The sequence below is a fragment of the Oryzias latipes genome, chromosome 11 (genome assembly GCF_002234675.1).
Source record: "Oryzias latipes chromosome 11, ASM223467v1".
NCBI lineage: Eukaryota > Metazoa > Chordata > Actinopteri > Beloniformes > Adrianichthyidae > Oryzias > Oryzias latipes.
In genome coordinates this window covers 5,367,253-5,386,683 of record NC_019869.2, presented here as the reverse complement: position 1 = coordinate 5,386,683, position 19,431 = coordinate 5,367,253, and the positions used below count along the sequence as shown (strand labels likewise).

Below are 19,431 nucleotides of genomic sequence, written 5' to 3'. Positions count from 1 at the left end.
TTTGACTTTGTATTCCTTTTACAAAGATGTTTGGAGAAATTTAGCATTCTGCGGCATTTTTTATTTTTTGGGGAGGGGGGAGAAAATGTACGAAACAATACAAAAATGACATGAAAGCAACATTTTTCTATTTTATGTTTCTTTATTGATCATTTTCCTGATTTACACGACAGTTTTTTTAAATACTGATAAAGATTTTCAGCTGGTTAATAAATAGACATTTTTGACAGCTGTTCCTGATCACATGTTCTTTTAACATATTAACAACAGTTCAGCTTCATTAAATAATAAAACCATGAGCTCAGTCAGACTATTTGCAGACTACAAACACAAATCTCTGTCCGTTGACAGCTTATAAAAGGTCAGTAGGCATTCAGAACATTAATGCATCGCTTTTATTGCTGATAGAACAAAGCTATTATGCAGAGGTCTAATAAATCACATGCCGATGCAGAAAAATGCATATTAAGCATCCGTCAGTGTTGACAGGTCAGTGTTTAATGTGGCATTTACATGATCCTCTGTTGCTTTGTAAATACAGATTTTTTCTTAGAGCTGCATGGGGAAAAAAACCCAACTTGTCGATAGATTTTCTTTCATTTTTACCATGTTAATCCGGACAGGTTAACGAGATTCTGTCCCGCAGCCGTTCTGGACTAAAGGACCAGATTGTTTTTCTCACAGTTCTCTCCTTCTGCACCTTTGAGCAAAAATTTCAGCCCCACACAAACTCACCAAAATATGCATGTGCCTAGAAAAAAATAAAAAAAATAAAAAGATGACATTACAGCGTGCAAAACCGCCAAAACGAGCAGGGCCAAAATCTCAACAAAAAATAAAAGTTAAAATGCCACAAATGAAACCAAAAACACTTGTGGAAGTTTTAAAGTTATTATGGGATGGCCGCAGGACCTCTGGTTTGGTCAAATGTGACATTTGGCGATTTTTGCATTTTCCCAGAGTATATGAAACAACCAAATTTTGTTGACCTTTGACCTGGGGAGGAGGCAACCATCTTAAATTTTACTGAAATGTTGTAAAAAATGAATGCATAATTCTCTGGCTCAAGCTGAACAAAACAATATGACATACGATATGAACATGTTAGGAATGTGGGCGTGGTTGACAAAAAACAGCCGTTGCCAAGGAAATTAATTTTTTTTACTTTCACCGATTCTTTTTAAAATTATATTGATCTGTTCATCACCCCCAGGCAACCAATAAATAATATGGTTGCTATGGAGATAAAACCTACAGAATGCGCACAACTATGAAAAAAGTGGTTTTGAGATGGGCGTGTGGCTGTTGCTCAGCCAGTGTGGGCTTTAATTTAATGCATTTTTAGGTATAGATTGACAGATAAAATACATTTTTTATTTCCAAAATTTTTTTGAATTCAATGTAATTGAAATGTAATTAAACAAAAATAAAAAACAAACCCAAGCATATTTGCAATCCTTAAAAAAGATGGAAAACGTTTATATTCATGGTTTTAAAAATGAATATGTTGCACTAAGGTCATGGAAGACAATACGGTCATGAAACATTGTCTAAAATATGATGTGGATTGACATCTATGACAACTTTGGACCTCCTCCTATAACTAACCCTTCGTTTATGGTCTTCACTTTGAGTTCTGGCTGATTTAAGTCAACAGCTGTTGATCAAAAATGATTTCTCAAATGTTAAACCTTTAAAAACATTCCCTTTATCACACTCGCAATTGAACTGATTTAAAAACACTGATGGAACTTTTTGTGTTTTCGTGAAGGAAAATCAGTTAAAATGTTCATTTTTCTGAGCTAAAGTTGAAGTGAAACCCCCTTTTTTTCTTTTACACCAGAGCAAAACTGCACAGACGATGTTAGTTTTTAAGGCACAGAGCTTCTCCTGTAGGAGACCTTCTCCAGAAAACCTCCCGTAAAAGGAGGATGAGGCTGCTTTTGGTGAACGCTAAGACAGAACGTCTCCCCAGAATTGGAGAACATGCTGCCACCTCTGTCCTCATGGTCCCAGTAGCAGCCCTCCTCTTCATCCTCGTCCGTTTCCTCCTCTTGCTCCAGCTCCTGCTTGAGCTCCTGGATGCCTGAGTGAAGCTCCATCAGCTGCCGGACCAGGGCTTGGTCCTGGGACCGCAGCTCCATCTGGACACAGAGGACATTTAGTTTTGGTTAAAATAATGTCCCTTCAGACCAGGAATCGTTTTTTCTCTGAAAGAGAAACATTCTAAGCTGATTTAGCCACTAAGTCATTCCAAGTTCATCGTTCAAACGGTCATAAACTTAGACGTCACTTAACGGACGAGCCGCTCCACCTGACCACAGCGCCTTCAGGTCGGTAGGAGGCAGTCAGGTGTTGCAGGTGAGCTTGTCTCAAAGTGTCATCAGCAGACTTTCATCAAGACTCAGAACCACTGGCAGAGTTTGTGACCCGGGAGTGGAGCCAGTGACTGACCACCACCATGACCAGAACCTAATGACCTCTGACCTTTAGCAAACGCCACACAGCTGCAGGCCCGTGTACCAGATGTGAGGGGTTCTGGGGTTTCCAGACAAGCCTTTTGACTCCACCACTTGGACCGGAATGACAGATGACCGCTGACAATGACTCAACTGACACCAAAACACAGCCGTGAACGTTTGCAGTACAAAGCCACGTGACCTGGACAATGCAGCAATGGTCTACCATTCGGCTCGCTGATGAGTGTCGGGTCAGCTCGTTGCTGGAGAAGGTGAGGTGAGCGAAACGTAGAGGTCAGCACGGTCCCCAGGGTTGACTTTGGTGGAGGCGGAGCAACAGGTTCTTGTAGATGGGCCAGTCACTGCACATTCTTACCTCAGAGACATCATCATCCCCCAATTCCACCTGCCCCCAACTTCCCGTTCATGGATGATAATGTTTCCAACCACACGGTACCTGACCTGAACCCCATAGAGCGGGTCTGGGACCAGCTGAAGCAGAGACTGGGTGATCTGGAAGAGTGGAACGCCTTAGAACAACATCATGAGGTCAGTGGAGGACGAGACCTCGCTGTCATTGCAGCAAATGGTGGAAATACTCGCTACTGACACGGTCAGTGTTTGCTATTTGGGGCTATTTTTATTAATACCTTAATTTTCGGGGTGATAAGTATCAAAGTGATAAAACTGATGTTTATTCTCATTCACTATTAGTTGAACTTTCTTACACGTATTTCCTTAAAATGCATGTAAATAGAAACATCCCTGACGTATTGTGAGCAGCATATGAAGCAGGAGCAGTGTCGCTCCAAGTTTCTTTCACGGTTCTGGCCCGTCTCCCACTCTGCTTTTTACGTGGATTTCTAACTAGAGCGTTGATAAATAAGACATTCAGAATTCCAGCAAGTCCAAGTCTGTCCAAAGGAGCCAGGAATGTCTGGAACAAAGCCTTTCGGAGGCCATCTGCATTTCTTTTCTGTGTTAATTACAGCACCAGCGGCGGCCGGGCTGGGCTGAAGGATGCCGGCTCTGTCGCCTTTGTCAGTGCCTGGAGGAGTGAGAGATGAAACATGAACGATGGGAGCCAGCTGGGCTCTGCCTCATTATTTCACACCCTTCTTTTAGGCAGAGTTTGTGCATTTTTCAAAAAGACACAAAAGTTCTTTCTTTCTTCTAAACTCCTCTTTTTTTGGGGATCTATTAGGGAACCGAAGCCCCATCTTTCAGGATTTGTGTTGTAGCAGAAATAGCAATTACACGTCCTCCTTTCAGTGCCCGAGACGCCTGTCTTCTCCGTTTCTATCAGGCAATAAATCCTCCTGAAGGGATTGAGGCGTCACTCTGCTTCCCTCAGAGCGGCGGCGGCAGCGGCGTTCTGTTCAGCTCAGCTTTCTCCTTCTCTGTGTATTCAGGAAACTTGGCTCGCCACAGCTGTCTGTGTAAATGCCAACTGATGCATCAGGCTGTGAGGTTGAGGCTTCTATCCATGTTCAAATTAAAAAACACATTTGCAGTTTAGGACTATGGACTTAAAATAATAAGCTCAGTATTCTGCTCATAGAATTCAAACCTGCCTGTCCTTCGTTGTGTTTAAAGACCCTCTTCAATGAAAAATTGGGTTTTTGGTGTTTTGAAAACGTTCTTGTGGAATTTTTCTCATGATGGAGGACATATATAGAAGAATTTAAGATTAAAACTGCAACAAATCCTGATGGAGCAGATCAAAACCTGCCGTTTCAAAAAGCTCTCAGCACCTGAAATGGGCGGGGACTAAGTCTCCCTTCTCCGCTTTAGTTCTATTGAATCCACTTGAAGACAAATCCGTCTTTGTTTTCCCTGTCTGAGCTGGAATCTGGATCTAAATTGTACGGTTGGATGGCTCTGAGCTTGCCCGCTATTTTTGTTGCACCGCCAATGTTAGATTGTTATTAAAATTGTATGGAAATAAGTTTCAGATCCTACATGTCAGTCCAGAGGTTCATATCCTCCAAAAACTCGTCTTGCGGAGTCCCTCAGGGTTCTGTTCTTGAGCCAGCAATTTTTTTTCCAACATGTTTCTCTTGTGATGGAACTCAAGGACGTCTTATTTCATATTTTAAGAGGTAACTTGTCTTTTAAAACCAATTTATTTGATGGTAAAAAAAAAACACGTGAATGCTTTTTTGACTAACTTTTGAATTTATTCATCTGTAAAAACTGCCATAAGTGAAATAAAAACGTCCCTACTAGAAGAGCTGTGATCCTTTATAGATGGAAACCACATACAACTGATCCATGATAGAGAACTTTATTAACCCCCCCCCCCCCCCCCCAAGGGCAATTCAGTAATCAGGTTTACTTCCACTTTGTCGCATCAATATTGCCAAACTCTGATAGTGTACATTAATTGATTCAAATTAGCCTTTTCTTGCTAAAGTCATCAATGCAAAAATGGAATCTTAGGAAAGAAAAAGACTTGTTTAAAGAAAAACTCTCGTATTTTCTGTTTCACAAGATGAAAATGTTTTTAGGAAGAAATTTCAATAGTAAAATAATCTATCTAGCTTTTAGAAAACATGTCTCAGTGACTCCATGAATTTTTTCCTCAATCGTTTATTTGAAGACCCTTTCTTAATCTCATTTGCTGATTTTTTTTCTTATTTAAAAAAAAAAAAGAATTCTGGACGTTTTTGTAAGGGGCTGTCTTTGCATCGTAGAAAGGAAAGAATCCATCCTACCAGCTCTCTCCGGAGCCAGGCCAGGGCGCTCTCGATGTCCAGGTTTCCACCTCCAGCATCCCTGCAGGGCCGCGTCGGACTCTCCGGCTCCCTGAAGACTCTCCGACGGGCTTCAAAGGTGGAAGTTCTGCAGGAGAAGTCGCGAAGTCTGGTCAGGAGAACTTCCATCTCCCTGCCTGTGTTCTTCCACACCAATATGAGCGCCTCGTCTTCTCGGGTTCTGGCGGCCGCCAGCAGCTCTGAGGCCTGCGGTGGTTCTGAGGGCTCAGAAGGAGCTCGTCGGCTTTCATACTTGCTCCATCTCCACCCACCCTTTCATGGTGACCTCTCTATTCCAAACCCGCTTTGGCACATGAGTGAGATGCTGTCCGCTCGTGGCTGGACGTGATGGGCGACCATGACGTCAGCGTATCATCCAGACACCCGGCGTGGAGCTGTTTACCACTTTTCGGGGGGCCTCTTATTGGCCGGTGGTTTCCGTGACGACAGCACTTTGCCTTTGAAAGTGGAAGCCCTTCAGGGAGTTCTGCTCCGTTGTGTGGCCTTTGAGAGGTGGATTCAGAGAGTGGAGCAGACAGAGAACACTTCTGTGGGGCTGAGGCTTTTTTTTGCCAGCGACGCCGCAGCTCTTAGCAACCCTCCGAGAGGCTTTTGTCCAAGACGTTTGGCAACATTTCCACTTTCTTTCTTCACTTCACAAATGATCCGGACCCAAAATAGCAACCAGAAGCTATTTTTAGAATCAAAGTGAATCGGCTCAGAAATAAAAAGTCAAAACAAACGTCATTCGTCTTAAATGGGGCGAGAGAAAAACGATTCAGGGCTGCCATAAGGAAGAAAATGAAAATCATTGAGTGAACATTCAATGTATCTCCATTTTTGTTTATATAGTTGCAATTCTCTGAACTTTTACATCAGAATTATTTCATTTCTGTTTACAAAAATAACTATTACAGACAAAAAAGTTGTAAAAACATTGAATTCACTAAGTAGATGTTTGTCTCAAAGTTTATTTTTAAAGGAAAGTCATGTGCAGACCTGTTTGAGCCCGACTCCTTTAGATGAAACTACAACCCACATGAGACCTGAAGAAGTTCTGGGTCTGAGCCCAGCCCATCTTTTTACTGTTATTCAGTAGAAATAAAACAGCATCTGTGATTTCCCTTCAACCCAAAGCTATGAAAGCAGACTTAAAAGGATTTATGCATATAAACATGTGAACCAATTCAATGGGATTTTCATTGTCGCTACATTTAACAGTCTTCCTTCTTTAAAACTCGATTTAATCATTTCAGAGCAACAAGAACATGAAGTAGAACAGTGACACAAAGGATTGATACTTTTGTGGCAGAACTTACGCGGAAAGATCAAAGTTCAACTAAAATAGAGGACAAACCTGAAACAATGATGTGATTTCTACATTTTTATTGTGTTGGAAAACTTCGATCTTTGCTATAAAGCATGAAAACAGCAGGAATTATGCAGTAAAAGCAAATCTGCTGCTCAGAGTTTGGTTCAGTTTCAGGTTTACTGCAGAATTATTAGATGATATATAATTCATTCATCTTCTAAACCCATTTTGTCCCTTTCGGGGTCACAGGGCTGCCTGAGCCTATATTATATTACATAATATAGTGAAATATTTTTGTAAAAACAGAAGCTGGGGTCATATAAAAAAAAACAATATCAAGCATTACCAAAAAAAAAACTGTTTATAGGGAAATTATTAGAAAAATGTGTAAAATTGTTGCTCCAAAGACACCAGACTATAAGTCTGATGCAGACAATGTATAGATTTCTCAACAACCACTAGGCTACAAATATTCAAAGATGATTTAGGAAAAAAAGAGGATAAACAAACCAATAAATAAATATTTAGATTTGAGGATGAATCTCTGTGAGCTGATCTGAACACAGAAAGGAAAACAGTTGAATCCAACAATCATTGCAACGTCTTTGTTTGCAGGATAACGATTGGAAATTCTTCTGTTTTTGAGGTGAGTTTTAACAAATAATTGTCAAATGTTTGGCTTATGAATAGTTTAGCAACAGCAGTTGACTTTTGATTACAATAAACCAAATGTGAAAAAATAAGTTATGATCATAAAAATATTTTGTTTTTATTTTCAGCCGCTCATTTTTGTTTTTGAATTACTATTTTATAACATTTTAATTTGAAACCAAGAACCAAAACATGCATTGCTATGCAGGAATGAGAGTCTTGAACCTGAAAGCTCGAAATTACATCGGCTTTTCATTGAAAGTGGTCGCTTGAACGCGCGTTGTCGAGCGCGGTGTGAACGCAGCATGAGATGTAAACGGCGTTTGTGTTGGGATTATGAACACATTTCACGGAATTCACGGAATACTGCCTGTTTGGAGAGAGGGCCGCCGGACACACCCAAGGGACCCGGCCGCTGTTGCTGAGGGCCTGGTTCCCCCCGCCAGGGATGGAGACAGAAGATCAGTGGTCCCTCCTTCCTTGCATGTGTGTAGTATGCGTGTGTGTTGGAGTGCATATTGTGTGTATGTGTTGACATATTCTGATTATATTCTTCTGTTTTGTCCTCAAATAAATGGATTTTCTGTTGAAATGGAGATCTATTCATGACTGAAACAATTTTAAGAGCCTGAAGTGTCTGTGAAGGAAATTTTCATAAAACTACATATTTGTTGACAATAAAGATAAGAATGCACATTGTAATAATCTGTTTTGAAATATTCTTTTAAAACTTAAAAAAGATAAAATCCTTGATGTGTTTTTATTGAACATTAAATCATTGATGTTTTCCTTCCAAACCTAATCATTGAAATTACATTTAAGATGGTTTTGTTGTCCAAACGTGGATTTCACGTTTTTTCGGTTAATTTTTAAGTTTGGCTTCATTGATCATTAGCCTTTTTCTAAACTTTAAATCATATTACATTAACAAGGATGAAAAATTCAGAATGTGAGGGGGAAAAAGTCACGATTTCTTTTTAGGAGAGAAGAGCCAAATCCACCTTTTGAATGTGGGTAAATGTCGCCATCTTGTGGTGACTTTCTGGAACTACGTTTAACTCTTTTTTAAAATCAACAAATACCGGTATCTGCATAATATTTATAGGGATGCAACTCTTGCCCTTTATGGCTAAACTTGAACTCCCCTAGAGCAACAACCTTTGGAATGCAGGAAAACACATCTTGACGCAGAGCTCCAACTCAGGCTTTGCGCACACGGCCCTTCCAGACTGTTGGATAACCGTCCAGTGCCGGCTGCTGAAGGGAAAGTGGGCGGGTCTGCGAGTTCCGGCTGGTGGAGAACTGAAGCGTTTCATCAACAGCTGATTGACACATCAGAACGTCAAAACCACTTTTCGTTAGTTTCCTTTCTTTCCGCTGTTTTATCCGAACTTTTTGCGCTCTTGGCGCAGCAGCTCGGTGCGCCATGACCGCACGTCGTTTTGCATTTGCGCCTGTGGTTTGCACACGGTGCAAACCGCGGTAGTCACACGGCTGCATCAAACCTTCAGTTGTTTGCGCCCCGCAGCTTCTGAGAAACAAACTTGTGCGGCTCTCAGGAGGCGCAGCAACAGTTTCCAGGAGCTTCTCCTTCAGGACGGAAGCCACAAGCTGCTGATTTTAACTTTATTCTGTAAAGTTTGACTTTCTTTCCCCCCCAGACTGTCCTGTTCAAACAGATGAATCCGGAAAAAGTGCCCCTGTTGACAGAAACGCAGAGCTCCAACACTCTGCCTGGAAGGTAAACTTGATTTTTATCATATACATTTATTATTTTTATGATTGTTTGCATGTTTATTAGTCTATTACAGTGAAAATTTTTATTTCTACATTTATTTTTTTATGTAAAAAAACAAATAAATACAAGTTCATAAAAAAGGAAAGTGACATCCAGAAAAGCTTATTTTCTTCACATTTTCCATTTTTATTTATTTATTCCTAGGTTGATGGGAAAATAAATATTTGGGTTTCCTTTGCTTTGACCTGCCGCTTTTCCACACGGGACTAAAGGATCAGCTGTGCGCAAACACGCTCAGTTTTACGCAGCAGTTCTCAGGAAGGGGGGCGTGCACCCTGCGGGGCACCTTTGGGTCCCGTGGGTAAAGCATAGCTTTAAAATGTCTGTCATTCATTCATTCATTCATTCATTCATTCATTCATTCATTCATTCATTCATTCATTTTTCTCCCACACTTATATTCAGGGACAATTTAGGGTGACCAATTTACCCATGATGCATGTTTTTGGACGGTGGTCTCCACCAAATAATAATCATTATTATTGTTATTGTTATTATGCGCAGGAGGGTCTGTTTCACAGCGAGGTTATCACATGGTTAAAAAAAAACGTTTAAAACGTTATTTTTTAAAGTAAAATCGTTTACAATTAATGATTTTAATGAAATGTATTAAAAAAACACTTTTATTTGTATTTTTATTGCAATATTTTTTTGTCCATGCTGCCAATTTCTTTACATTTTACAAAAAATCGATTATCATGACTTTTTTTCCAAAGACAAAAAATCAAATTACATTTAAAATGAAAGTGGATTTCTTGTCTGCACATGGATTTCATGCTTTTTCTATTTAAAAACTAGATTAATCTAAAAAAAAAATAGCAGCATTTTTTGTAGTCAAATATTTATTTTATTTTATTAAAAAAAATAATATAAATCCTTACATTTGCAAAGCCAAAGCTCAACCTTTTTTTTTTCTGGAAAGTTTCTTAGAGGAAATCTGGATATTTTGCTGGCAGTGAGGTGATTTTTTTTTTTTTTTTTTTTTTTTTTATTGATGCAGAACAAAAGTGACATACAGCAAAAGAAAACAAGCAACAATAAACTGTACATCAAAAGTTCAAAATAAACGCCAGGGGATATACAAGCAAAAAAATAAACTTACACTAAATTATACAGCTGAGCAAGGTGATCCGTTTTAATTGCTTTTTTGTTTGTACTGGGAGAAATGGAATGTAAGTAACATCTAACTTGGGCTAATAAATCAAGAAAATTAGGAGCTTTATTGCTGAATTTAGATTTGTGAATATAATACTTGTTTAATAAAATTAGAAAATTTATTAAATAAAATTGAGATAAAAATGTCTTATCATGATTAATGTAACCAAATAAGATGTTTTTCCAGGTTAAATTAAAATGTGGATAAATTTGAGTTTTTATCAAGTTTGTTAATTTGTCCCATATTTTTTCAGTGTACTTGCAGGTCCAAAAAATATGCACCAACGTTTCCTCAGACTGAGAACAGAAAGAACAGTTTTTATCAATATCCCTTTTTAGCCTTTGCTTATACTGATTTGTTGGATAAAACCTATGAATGATCTTGAATGAAACCTCTTTCACTTTGTTGTTTAGAAGATATTTGTTTGGCAGAAGCCCAGTGAGGTGATCCCTCACGTCGTTCCTGTCCTCGTCCTGTCACTCAGAGCTCCTCTCTGGATCCAATCATCTCATCTCCGTGCTTCCACGTCTCACGTCTCTGATAAGATGTCAGCAGAGCCGGGCCTCTCCGCCTCCTCTCTGGCTGTCACTTTCTCGGCGACGTCGTTATGAAACCTTTACCTCCTTTGCTTGGGAGATCCGTCGAATGCTGCAGAGGATCCTCTTGACGTGCACAAAAATGAATGACAGTCTGACATGGCTGCCTTTGGTGTCCAAAGTGGAAATGATCATTTATAAAGAATTATCTCTTTAAAAAAAGAAAATAAAAGCTGCCGAGCTCAAAATGTCCTAGAAGTCAAACCTAAAAGTGGTAAAAACCTCTAAATCAGCCTCAATTCTAGACACTTATTTAACTCGCATTTAATACATTTACTGTCTGTGTTATTTTCATCAGTTTTCAAAGTCTTCAGAATAAATAAATGAATTATAAAAGCATCAAAACAGTCTAATATTAGGAAGTCTGATGTTTAGAAAAACGGTTTGGAGGTTCTTGCAGGCTGTCTGGTTCCTGGTGGAACAGTGTGACCCCTTGGTCTTTTTGTTCACAGCCCGCCAAACCTGGAGGGGCTGCAGGGAGGCGCCGAGCATTGCCATGACAACAGCCGGGCGCAGGAGGATCGAGAGACGGAGAAGAAAGTAGCCAAAAGGAGGTTGTATGTGGTTTCCGTCATCTGCCTGGTCTTCATGGTGGCTGAGATCGTCGGTACGTTTCTTTCACATCTAAAGATGCGCTCCGATGAAAACTGTTTTTTTTTTTGGTGTTGTTAACGTCTTCTTGTGGCGTTTTTTGGATGATTGAGGACATTTGAAAAGAGAATTTGCATTTCTGAGTATTTCTCTATTCAAATTGTTGTGAATCAGGAGCAGACAAAAAGAACACAGTTTGAAAAAGATCGTTTAATAGCCGCTAGGCGGGGCCACAAGCTGCCTGCTCTGCTCCATTCTGATGCGTCCACCTGCAGACAAATAGATCTTTGTTTTCCTCGTCTTCGCTGGAGACTGGATGTAAACTGTACGGCTGGATTGCTCCCACATTTTCAAAGAGAATATTCTTGGGGTTGTGAAGGGCTGTAAGCTAGCAGGAGAGAGTGTGAACAGAGAGCTCTCAGCCCTCCAATGGTCCCGCCCACAACTCAGAGCTGAATTTCTAATAATGCTCTGCAAAAAACTAAAAACGGAATCATCAGCATAGAAAAAGTAAAACCCACTGGGAGGGCTTTGAAAATAGATCAAAAGATGATCGGAGTGGATCTTTCATTTCTGAAATGTGTTTCCTGCTCTTGGAACTTTTGGAGTTGAGCTTCACCGGGAATCTTTCTGACTCCTTCTTTCTGCAGGTGGTTACCTGGCCGGAAGCCTGGCGGTGATGACGGACGCCGCTCACCTGCTGACTGACCTGACCAGCTTCCTCATCAGCCTGTTTTCTCTTTGGCTCTCCTCAAAGCCGGCGACTCAGAAACTCAGCTTTGGCTGGCACCGTGCAGGTAAAACCCTCAGGAAACTCTTTTAACTATCTTCTATCAGGTCCTCCTTAAACTGGTTCAAAACTAGATTTATTATCCTATAAAAAGATAAAGAATTAATTAAAACATATTTGCTTTACTTAACTACTTTTTTATTTAGCTGTTCATATGTTTAAATATTGTTTATACTTCATGTATACATGTGTGTATATACATATATTCTTAATGACAGACTAATGAGGGACTTTTAATTTATTCTATTCTGTCCTAAAAACATGTTTATAAAAATAAACGTTTTATATATATATATATATATATATATATATATATATATATATATATATATATATATATATATATATATATATATATATATATATATACTGTATATATTTGGCCAACAAAACAAGTCATTGATGTAATTTCAAGCCATTTTGCAGAAGCAAATTGATTATTTTCCAGACAACCTTTAAAATCTTTACTTATCAAATATTTAAGTACAGCCAAACAGAATTGGTATTTTCCAGGTCCTTTATGAACTTTTATTCCCCCAGATTCTTTCTAAAATAAAATCTTTATTGTGGCACATGGAGCTCTAATCACCTATGAAGTGAGAAACTGATTGGTCTGTTAATTCAAATCCATTCAAACTGTTCAAATACTGTCAGAATATTTCTGCGGATCTCCATAAAAGAGGACGCTGTTGGATGGACTCAGTGTGGAAAGTCGGATGGATTCCAGCCCTGCATGGAAACTCCTCTGATAATTCCTGCTAGCTTTGTGGGAATTTCCCACCTGTCCGTTCCAGCAGGTGAGGACCGCTCTCACAGCTGCTGCCAATGGTTCTGCTTCCCACTGTGGGCTCAGACGGACGTGTTCACATGAGGAGGAACCACGTGTGGTCAAATGAAGCAGCGTGAAAAAAAAGGCAAAGACAAAGCAGGACGTTTGGTGCCAAACTTCCAAAAGTACTGAAAGACAGATAGAACAGGAAAAACACGAAACAGAATAAAAAAAAAAAAACTTTGTCTCTTGTTTAGTAAAACCTGACAAATTAAAGAAAAGACCGACAATCGTCATTTGTGAGGGATTGAAAAATTCAGTGCATTTAATAATCGTATGCTTTTTCCAAATTAAAATAGTTAATATAATATAAAATACATTTCTTGAAATGTAATTTCAGTTTTTAAATTCTTATCAAAACATTTGGATACTTGACATTGACGTTGTCTCAAAACAGGTCTCAAACCGAAGTTATTGGATGTTTTACTCTATAAGTAAGGATTAAAAAAAATTACAACAATACAACCGCTTCAGAGGGCCCTTATCGTTGCTCGCCTGGGGCCCCCAAACTGCTAAGTCCCCCCCTGTTCATTCCCTTCTTTCACACTAATGGCACCTTGACATAGAAACTGGTTTACTTCCAACTGAAGTCAGTTCAGCCGCTATCCTTTCACGATACGGACGCTGCCATGTTGGAGCCAGACGTCAGCAAGCAGTGATCGGGCCGAGTTTGTTGTAGTCATTGTTTCTATGGCAACCAGACTCATCAATCAGGTGTGAGCTTGTTGGAAGGACTGTTATGTGCTGCTGCTGCATCCCAGTAATTATTTATTTATTTTTGTTTTACAGGACACAGGTTATTTCTACCATCTAATAAACTGTGTTCCTAAACTTTGCTGTCCATCGTCCATATATCTGTTTTGATTGTTGGATGTGGAGGCCAGCAGGCTCCGCCTACATTTAGAAGCATTATCTAGAGCATGTTAGAAAAAAGGTATCAGAGCCAGAATGATTCTTCTGACCAATACATTGACCTTACTTTTGCAGATGTTATAAAAGGTTACTGTAAAAATGTCATAGACCAGACCCAGAAGATCATCGGCTGCCCCCCCTTTCGCCTCGAAGGGCCAACACAGGGCCCTTAGGGACCTGTCCCACCCAGGACACACTCTGTTTGAACTGTTCCTTTCAGGACGGAGGCTCAGAGAAATCACCACACAGACTAAAGAATGGTTTCCATCCCACAACCATCACCACACTCAGGCATAAACATGCACAAGAAGGGCTGCCGAAACGGAAAATGTGCAATCAAGTTGACTAGTTGTGTAATAAAGTGAACTAGTTTTGCAATTAGGGGACTAGCATTAGAGCAGAGTTCTTTGTGGTATGTTAAACTGGCCTTAAATTAATAAGGAGGATATTGTTTGTGTTTTTTACATTCTGAATATGAGACTGAAGGACATTTTCTGAAAAATTTGCAGTGCAAATAACATGTCACAATGACAATGAAGTATCTCTGGAGCTGTGACTTTATTTGTTTACGGAAAATGGTTTACTTCCCTCAGAGGTCTTTTCCTGCTCTCATGTGTGCAGAGATCCTGGGGGCGCTGTTGTCTGTCTTCACCATCTGGCTGGTCACGGGAGTGTTGGTGTATCTGGCGGTGGAGCGCCTGGTGACTGATGACTTCACCATCGAGGGCAGCATCATGCTCATAACCTCTGGGTGTGCGGTGGTGGCCAACATCATGTGAGGAAAACTTCTTTACAGCAAACCCATCAGAAGACGGCGGGCTTGCAGGGAAGCTCTGACACGTTTGCTCCTTTTTTTTTTTTTTATGGTCAGCATGGCGGTCACCTTGCACCAGTCTGGCCATGGTCACAGCCACGGTGGGCTCGGCTCACATGGACACTCCCACGAGAATGGAAAACCCAATAAGCAGATGTCAAACAGCGTCCACTCTGAGCTCATAGACATGGAGCAGAGCCTGCCGGATCACGGTTCGTTCAGTCGTCACGTTTCATTGGCATAAAAACGCTCTGGTGACATCACACCCTTGTGGGCGTGTACTTTCTCCCCACAACAGGTGGGAGGACTCAGCAGGCCAACGCAAGTGTGCGGGCAGCGTTCGTGCACGTGATTGGAGACCTTCTCCAGAGCATTAGCGTGCTCATCAGCGCCATTGTCATCTTCTTTAGGGTAAGATTTTTCCTCTTTTTTCACATAAGAACGAAGAACTCTGAGGAAACTGAACTCATGCAGAGAAATAAACAGTAAACAATCCAACCACTGGCAGTCTACAGGCACTGGCCCTCACTGGCTGAGCGCCTGCTACACACCCCTCACTCTCCCCCTCTTCCCCTTTCTTCAGAAAAGCGGCTTTTGTGTTGGTTTTATCTCCATAGCAACCATTTTATCTTTCGGTCATCAGGGGATGACCAGCAGGTTTATGGAATTTTTAGAAGAATCTGCAAAAGTAAATTTTGGGATTTCCTTAGCGACAGAGGTTTTAGAAAAAACCACGCCCACATATACTCTGGTCATATTGTTCAGCTTGAACCAAGGATACATGTTTTAAATTTTCACAATGTGTTAAAAATGTGCCCACAGCAAGACAATGCCATTTTTGCGAACTTGCCACGCTAATACCATTTAAAATCTACAACTTCTAATTTCAACATTTGACATTGACTTCTGACCTTTGACCTTGCAAAGGGCTCCAAAGCTGCCATCTTGAATTTAAAATGTTCCCCTTTAGTACGGGCGGCTGTGGTGCAGCGGTAGGGCGGTCGACCCATGATCATAGGGTTGCAGGTTCGATTCCCGCCTTGCATGTGTTGAAGTGTTGGGCAAGAAACTGAACCCCACCTTGCCTCTGGTGGAAGGTTGGCGCCCAGTGTTCAGCAGCGGAGCCGCCATCACTGTGTGAATGTGTGTGTGACTGGGTGAATGGGACTGTGACTGTAAACCACTTTGGTCCTTCAAAAGAAGGTAGAAAGCGCTATATAAGTATACGCCATTTACCTTCTTAAACTTTAAACTCCTCCTGGGGATTTCAATCTATGCCTTTTAACTCCTAGAGCATCATTGGTAAGCAACCTGGGAAAACGCTTTGGACAGAAAGTATGAAGATTTTGATTGATGTAAGTGTGGCAAGCTTGCAAAAGTGACTTTTCCCTGTTGTTTGTACATTTTTTTGTCTTAATGTTGTGAAAATTGAACATAACAATCATTGGCTCAAGCAGAATAAATTGATATGACATATAGTATGAAAATCTTAGGAACGCGTGCATAGTTTAACAAAAATCCTCCGTTGCCAAGGAAATCCAAAAATTTACTTTGGCACATTCTTCTAAAAATTGCGTAGATCTGTCGTCACCCCCAGGTGACCAAAAGACGAAATGGTTGCTATGGAGATTAAACCACTCAGCCTGCGAGGGTGGGGACGGGTACAAGCAGCCCATACAATACTGCTCGTGTTTCTGAATGCTTCTGTCTGATGAGATGTTCATAAGAGCCCAGCAATTCTTTTTCTTTTTTTTACTCTAAACAATCCATGAATGATGAGATATTGATCTGAATTTGAAACAGTGTCGCGTTCCAGAAAAACTGGTGTGCTATTTCATGCAGCAATTTCACAATAAAAGCATTAAAAGTGAGATTACTACAAAAGTGCTGCCTATTGTGAATATTGTAGTGCCAAGACCAGAAAGATGGAGAACATGACACCAAATTAGAAATCAGTCTGCTTTCGGATTGATTTTAAGATTCTGTTATTAGCTCTGATAAGTGAGAAGTTTGTTCTAAATCCAGAAGTTTCTGTTCAAATCTGCTTTTTAGTACGTTTACAGCTGCCTTTAGCTAAAAGTACTACTCTTTATTTCAAATAAGTACACTTGAGTATAAGTATAGCAAGTCTATTATAGACCATGTAGTGTAGGAAGTATAAGTTAATACTTCTTCAGGCTAAATTTGAACATTTACAATATATAGTATACAAAAAATAAACTACAAGTATACTAGCCACTTTTAGAATAGACTAAGTATACCTGGAGTACCTTTCGGTAAGGGGGAGTTCTATTTTCCGCTTAAAATAACTATTATTCCAGTTCTACTATTAAGAAAAGACAGAAATAATCCAAACATTTGGTCATCTAGACATTTATTTGTTTTTAATCTTCCAGCCAGAATACAAGATAGCTGACCCCATCTGCACATTCCTGTTCTCCATTCTGGTCTTGTGCACAACCTTCACCATCATGAGAGACATCCTGCTGGTTCTGATGGAAGGTGAGGATCCCGTTAGCTCCTCCAGCTCTTCAAACAACCCGTCCTCATCTCTGCAAAGCTCTGCTGATTTCCCCCCCGTCTGCTTCTTTCTTTGTCTTGCTGATCTCCTGCTCAGGAACGCCGTCGGGGGTGAAGTACAGTGAAGTGAGGGACCGTTTGCTGGCTGTGAAGGGGGTCACGGCGGTCCACAACCTTCACATCTGGGCTCTGACTATGAACCAGGCGATGCTCTCAGCACATGTCGCTATAGGTGAGAAAATATTCTGTAGATTTGTCGTCTGTGAAAATAACCGCATTTTCCAGATATTTTCCAAAAGTATACATAAACGCTTTAAAGTGCTTTAAAAGTTTTTGTGGGTTTTCATGCTCCGCAGGGTTTTAGAGGAATGATCTCAGAGATGCTTGAATGGATCAAAATACCACTTTTGGGGTTTTTTTTTTTTTTTGCGAGGACTGAACATTATAAAACACTTAAAAGCTTAAAAAAGTTGATTTAGCCTGAAGCTCTCGTCTTCCTGTTTTTCCTCAGATGATTCCGCTGATGCCCAGATGGTCCTGAGGGAGATGACACAGGCCTGTTTCTCCTCCTACAACTTCCACTCCGTCACAATTCAAATGGAGAGACAAGCCGACCTCAAACCGGGATGTTCGCTGTGTGAAAACCCCAAGAAGTAGAAAACCCGCAGCAGTTTTTATTAAAGCATGACAAAAAATGACAATAAGGTGCTTTTTTTGTTTTTGAGGAGGATGACACTATGTTTTAATTGTTTAATTTGGCAATGTGCATATTCTGTGAAACTTAACCTTAAAGTACTTTACTCCTCCTTAACTACTTCTTTATTATTTTTGTTTTTTTGCATTTGCTGTTTATTAAGTTATATTGTTAATGCATTACGGTATATATAAATTTGGTGATAAATAAGGTTATTTCCCCTCCTAAAACTGATGTGTATCTCTAAAATGGTTTGCTCTAAAAGTGCCACAGAGGTTTCACAAGGACCTCAGGAAGTGGTGTAACCATGGAAAAAATAGTCATTTAAATTCTGGTTGACCCTTTGTCGTCAGGAACCTTTAAGAGTTTTTTTTTCTTCCTACTTTACAAATTTTGCCCCACCACATACTCAAAAACTCACCAACATTTGTGAGCATCTAGTACCTGGTGGCAAGGATTTTGTAAAAAGATAGATGACCTCACAGCAGGAGAAACTGCCAAAAATGTGAATGGGACAAAATCTCTTTTGGTGCTTTAAAAATATTTCGAAAGCCACTAATGAAACCAAAACACTTGCTGGGGGTATAAAGGAAATTCTAAAATTATTATGGGATGTCCACTGGAGTGGACCTTTTATCATTTTTTCCACAATATGGAAAAAGAAAACTATTAAGTGTGTTTCCAAGGAAATCCAAAAATGCACTTTTGCCGATTCTTCTAAAAATTCCACAGACCTGTTGTTCAACCCCGGGCAGCCAAAAAGTCAAATGGTTGCTATGGAGATAAACCAACAGACAATGCCCCTTGCAGCTTTATTTTTGCCTTTGACAGTTTCTGGTTTTAAAGCTTGATATGTTTCTTTTTTAGTTCTATTTTCATTATATTACTTGATGATTCCACAATGCACCAGAAACTGAACAAATAAAACCCTCAATTACAAGTACCGTAGTAAATTTTGTCATGTTTTTACTGCAAAAATCATAAAAATGTAAATGAAACTGTGTTTATGTAGTATGACAAATGGTCAAATGTGTAGAGATAAAATTAAAGTTTATAGATTCAAAATTAAAACAAAAAGAAAAATATCAAAAATAGGCGAACCTCCACTATGCTACATACAAAGTTCTGGATTTATTCCAAGTGGAATTGCAATCATGCGTCATAACTCTTTTTACGTTTGTTTTAATCCAAAGATTTCTGAACTAAAAGCTTTTTGAAACCTTCCCGTCAAACCTAGAATGAAAACTATACTGATGGGGGGTACGACGTCATTGCCTCACTGATGACACCACAGAAAGTTAAAATTTTCTAATTTATCCCGACATTATGTATTTATTTTTATTCTTTTGTTAATTCTATTCCGAGGAGAACAGCTTCAATGGTTTTTTTTCCCAGTCTGATGCTTTGCTAATTGTAACGTGACCCTGCATGACCCTGACAGCCTCGACCTCCAGTTTTCTCCCGAGCTGCTAGGTAAACACAGGAAGGATTTGACCCCCGCCTCTAAAATCGACAGATCCAAATCTAATAATCCTTCTGCTGCAGGGAAAACC

At 39.9% G+C, this 19,431-nt stretch overlaps 1 protein-coding gene across 2 annotated transcripts; it reads left to right on the top strand.

Annotated features, from left to right (window-relative positions):
* Positions 1 to 8,439: 8,439 nt before the first annotated feature.
* Positions 8,440 to 18,826, top strand: slc30a8 (solute carrier family 30 member 8). 2 transcript variants are annotated; one of them, XM_011480716.3, is made up of 10 exons: positions 8,440 to 8,535; positions 8,840 to 8,919; positions 11,181 to 11,335; positions 11,970 to 12,116; positions 14,472 to 14,625; positions 14,722 to 14,876; positions 14,963 to 15,075; positions 17,061 to 17,166; positions 17,282 to 17,416; positions 17,696 to 17,885. In XM_011480716.3, exons 2-10 carry the CDS (start codon positions 8,858 to 8,860, stop codon positions 17,839 to 17,841), a joined length of 1,173 nt encoding a protein of 390 aa, XP_011479018.1. In that variant the 5' UTR covers positions 8,440 to 8,535; positions 8,840 to 8,857; the 3' UTR covers positions 17,842 to 17,885. The 2 variants fall into 2 exon arrangements, with proteins under 2 accessions (XP_011479018.1, XP_004073803.1); XM_004073755.4 differs by having other exon boundaries at positions 8,454 to 8,919; positions 17,696 to 18,826.
* The last annotated feature ends 605 nt before the right edge of the window (positions 18,827 to 19,431 follow it).